Raw genomic sequence first — 4930 nt, 5'->3', positions numbered from 1 at the left:
ACCGTCGCCATGGCAATGTATGTTTTTATTGCCAGTCTTGTTGTTGTTTTTATTCCTCATTTTTTTTTTAGTTTTCGTTACACCCTACCAACGCACCAAGTATGAAACCAATCCATCCAGCCGTTCTTGAGTTATCTTGTTGACAAATAGACAATTAAACACAATGACAAATGCAACTGAAAATATAACCTTGGCGAAGGTAATGACAATATAATCATCTCTCAACAGTCACCAGCAACTGCGGATACTACTACTACTACTACTGCTGCTGCTACTACTGCTGCTGCTACTACTACTGCTGCTGCTACTACTACTGCTGCTTCTACTACTACTACTACTGCTACTACTGCTGCTGCTGCTTCTACTACTACTACTACTACTACTACTAGACCTACTACTGCTACTTCTACTACCACTACCACTACTACTACTACTGCAGCTGCTGCTAGTACTACCACTACTAGTTCTGTCTCCACGTTCATCCATTCATTTATTCATTTATTTCGAAAACTTTTAGCCCCGAAGGGCTAATCTTCCAAGGCTCAAAACAATTAAAATTACATAATTACAACATAGTAGCAACATTTAAAATACATACATACATACATGTACACCGCATCAACAATAAATACACATAGATATTAACAGTTTAAAAGTGGCGAGCAAGGGTCAAGGATCAGGTGACACTACTACTGTTTGAAACGGCTTTCTTAAAACTGATAACATCGCACAGTGTCTTAACGTCAGATGGTAGATCGTTCCAGAGCACGACTGCACGATACAGGAATGAGCGTTTTCTGCTATTGGACTTAGGTATTGGTAATCTAAAGTTATGTGCGGAAGATCTGGTATTATGACTGTGAGATGCATGAGCAGGCAAAAGGGAGTTGTAAATATTTTGTGGTTCGTGACTCGTGAGGATCTTAAAGAACATGACCAAAGTGCTTTTCAAGAATCTCTCTCACAGTCGGCCAACCAAGATCTAGATGCATCTGCCTGGTAGGAGTATCAGGAGTACATTTCAGTAACAGTCTACATGCCCTATTCTACACTACTTGCAGTTTGCGCATGTTGGAGTCTGACATGTTGGCTAAGACTGGTGCGCAGTACCGCACAACTGACAGAACCAGTGCACAAACCACAACCTTGCAAACTGCAAAAGGCATCGCCCACATATGCCTTCTCAATAGGGCAATGTTTCTTGATTGTCTTGACGCAGTGTGAGTAACATGTGAGTTCCATGTGAGAGACCTATCCATGTGTAGCCCCAACAAAACTGTCTCCCTCACTTCCTGTACCCTCTCAGTGCCGATTGCAAGATCTAGTGAATTATCAGGCAAACTAGCGAGCCTACGTGGGGTTCCTAAAAGCATGCATTTAGTTTTAAGAATATTCAACACTAACTTATTCATGCAAACCCAGTCTAGATAAACGTACAAGGTCAGATTGCAAACCAGTATTGATGTCACTAACAGTCCTACCAGCTTTGTAAATAGATGTATCGTCAGCGTACATTTCAGGTGTGCTGTTTAACACCGACGAAGGTAGGTCATTCGTAAACAGTGTGAAGATGAGTGGGCCTAAACAGCTTCCCTGAGGGACACCACACTGAAGTACGGAGTGTTCAGAGAAGTGACCGTTAATGTAAACAACTTGTGATCTGGCCTCGAGATAACTCCTCATCCAAGACATGGCATTGGATGAAAAGCCATATGATCTAAGCTTAGCTAACAGAATATCGTGGTCGACTAGATCAAATGCGGCGCTGAAGTCAACAAACACTGCACCCACCAACTCGCCTCTGTCAAAAGCATTAAGCCAATCATCCGACATTCTAGGTAGAGCAGAGGTTGTAGAATGATTTGGGCGATAGGCATGTTGGTGGGGTGTAATGATGTTGTTCACAGTAACATAGTGCCAGACTTGATTATGCACAATCTTTTCCAATACCTTGCTCAAAGTTGGAAGCAAGCTGATGGGTCCGGTAGTCTCCAACACCCACAAGTGGAAGGTGAGTTCTTTTATTGATCTGTGTGTGTGTGTGTGTGTGTGTGTACATGTGTGTACATGTATGTGTGTGTGTGTGCATGTGTGTGTGTGTGTGTGTGTGTGTGCATGTGTGTGTGCGCGCGTGTGTGCATGTATGTGTGTGTGTGTGTGTGTGTGTGTGTGTGTGTGTGTGTGTGTGTGTGTGTGTGTGTGTGTGTGTGTGTGTGTGTGTGTGTGTGTGTGTGTGTGTGTGTGTGTGTGTGTGTGTGTGTGTGCGTGTGAGTGTATACAATATATCAGTGCGTGTGTTATGGATTTCACATTGCTACGGAATGTTCTAATGTGACTGTAGCACATACAATGCCTATAACTTATTGCAGAAAAGATCACGTTTGGTGGGAGGGGAAGAGAATTCCTTAGTATCTCCGGAGTTGCCGTGTCTGCTGACAGTGAGATATTTGTGACTGATTTTGGCAACCAACGAGTCCAGGTCTTCAGCATAAATGGGGCCTATCTCCGCCTGTTCCTAACGCGAGTGCCGGGTGAATCTAGAAAAATGCACCCTTCTAGTGTTGCTTTTGACGTGGATCCTGGCTACCTGTGGGTACTGGGGATTTTTGCGACTAGGCATGGGGGTGGAGATAGTGGCACTATACACGGATACATGCATGTCGTACAGTACAGTACGGAAGGCCAGGCCAGGAAGAAGTTCAACCCATGGTCCACGACTCTGAGTCGTGACCGAATTCGAAAGCCCGTCATTGCGATGGACACGCGCAACAATCAAGTCATCGTGGGGGAGGGAGATACAATAAGGCTGTTTCATCTGTGTTTCAAAGGGCTCACTGATTATAAAGCTCAAAGGACAGGCATTGGGGGAATCGCGTTGGATAAGAAGGGAAATATTCTACTTACAGATGGGCATAAAAGCGTCAAGAAGTACAGCCCCTCCGGAGTTAAGATTTGTGAATTCGGAACGATTGGAGGAGCTAAGGGCCGACTGCGTTTCCCTGTAGGTGTTTGTGTGGACACCTCAGGTCGTATCATCGTGGTAAACAGTGGTCACAATCGGGTAGACATGTTCACAAGCCGGGGGATTTGTCCGCACCATCGTGGAATGGAAGAGCCTTGCCATCGCTATGGGGCCAGACGGACAGATGGTAGTGACTGGTACTGACACTGTGACTATCTTTCCGCGCCGCATGGTGTTTGCTTGATATAATTCTCTAAGCAACGCCCGACTAGAAAAGAATTAAAACTAGACAGGAGGGACAAAAGTTTTCTGAACTATTTTCTTTTTTTTTAACTTTCTTTGTGTCTAATTTTGAGTATTTTCCTTTTTTAACAATCTGTAGCAGAACATTGTTGAGTTTGTAAGAAAGGTAAAATAAAATCTACATGAGATTTTATTTTACCTTTCTTGAACGAAGCATAAGAACTGTGCATATTGTACAGAGTATTGTACCTAATTTTGAGGATTTTCCTTTTTTTAACAATCAGTAGTAGAACATTGTACCATGTAGATTTTATTTTACCTTTCTTGAACGAAGCATAAGAACTGTACATATTGTACAGAGTATTTACCTAGTAATTTTGAGGATTTTCTTTTTAACAATCTGTAGTAGAACATTGTTGAGCATGTACCATGTAGATTTCGTTTTACCTTTCTTGAACGACACAGAAGAACTGCACATATTGTACAGAATAAGTAGCTTTATCTTTTATGGTACCAGGAACAAATGATCAACCCTGTACTTAAAACACGACAGTTGCCTTAATACTATAACTATACTCAACAAGGCAATGTTCAATAAGAAACTGTTTAGACAACCCTATATTTCCACCAGTAAGACAAAACTGAACATTTATGATATCATATTAGCCAAGAAACATGTAGCATATCAGTATGTGGTGAATTGGCGAAACATCTTCAAGTAGCACCAACATGTCAGCTACAACCCCAGTTTGGACAAAGCGCATGTACGTACTTTTAATCTTAGCGCTGACGTGAATTGTCTGGTTTCAGAAGATGACTCGTGGGCTGCTTCATCTACATAGAAATGAATTGATTCTGTCTGCACGTTGCAATGAAGCAAAGCCGTACAACTAATCAAGTTGTAGTGTTTACTGTTTCTTACAATTTCAAAAATACATTGCCAGGGAAAGACCCGGTGTTTGCTACTGTAACAATAGTGGTGTTCACGTGTAAGTTAATAAGCAATACATTTGATTGTGGAGGTCTATGTACATAGAAATTGAACGTGGAAAAATGTGGAACTTGAAAAATTGGCCCAAGTGCAACACCCTGATCTTGGAATAGCCGTCAGTAAGAGCAATGTGTATTTTACATACACAGCTGGGGCATCATCACTAGAAAGCTTTAAAAAAACTCCTGCAATTAAATGTGCAAAGATTAAGTGTAACAAGTCGTTCGGTGTGGTATATATAGCTGATGCCGCCGCGCCGCGTGCCTGCGAAGCTGGTGTGTGTTACGCCGAAGGGCGGTTATACCGGCTATACTGATACAGAAGCTGGTGTGTTACGCCGAAGGGCGGTTATACTGGCTATACAGATACAGAAGCTGGTGTGTTACGCCGAAGGGTGGTTATACTGGCTATACAGATACAGAAGCTGGTGTGTTACGCCGAGAGGCGGTTATACCGACTTTACAGATACATATACGTTACATTTAAACAATTTCAGGTGCCAGTAAGCGTGCAATTGCAAAGATCGGTCGCGAATCTTGGAGTCTCTATGTTCCACACCAGGGTCGTTACAGTCAGAACTAGCGTTATGGTCGTGCCAAGAACAGACAAAATCCCCAGAAGGTGGTGGATCCATCTAAAAACGCTCAGTTGTACGTGGATTTCGAAGAACTCGTAGATTTTTCTGGTTGTGGGATGTGGCGTGGGGATTTCGTCTGTGATCGGGGGAGAGGGAC

General features: G+C 42.8%; 1 protein-coding gene across 1 annotated transcript in view; it reads left to right on the top strand.

Moving 5' to 3' along the window:
* The first annotated feature begins 3934 nt into the window (after nucleotides 1-3934).
* LOC109461547 (transmembrane protein 236-like) overlaps nucleotides 3935-4930 on the top strand; it is a 12355-nt gene continuing 11359 nt past the window's right edge. Inside the window, exon 1 of the mRNA XM_019757926.1 lies at nucleotides 3935-3952. Within this exon, the coding sequence (XP_019613485.1) occupies nucleotides 3935-3952 (18 nt within the window). The remainder of the gene's footprint in view (nucleotides 3953-4930) is intronic.

The sequence above is a fragment of the Branchiostoma belcheri genome, unplaced genomic scaffold, assembly GCF_001625305.1.
Source record: "Branchiostoma belcheri isolate BF01 breed outbred unplaced genomic scaffold, Haploidv18h27 scaffold94, whole genome shotgun sequence".
In the NCBI taxonomy this organism is placed as follows: Eukaryota; Metazoa; Chordata; class Leptocardii; order Amphioxiformes; family Branchiostomatidae; genus Branchiostoma; species Branchiostoma belcheri.
Note: the sequence above shows the minus strand (reverse complement) of the source record. Positions and strands in the feature narration are given on the sequence as shown.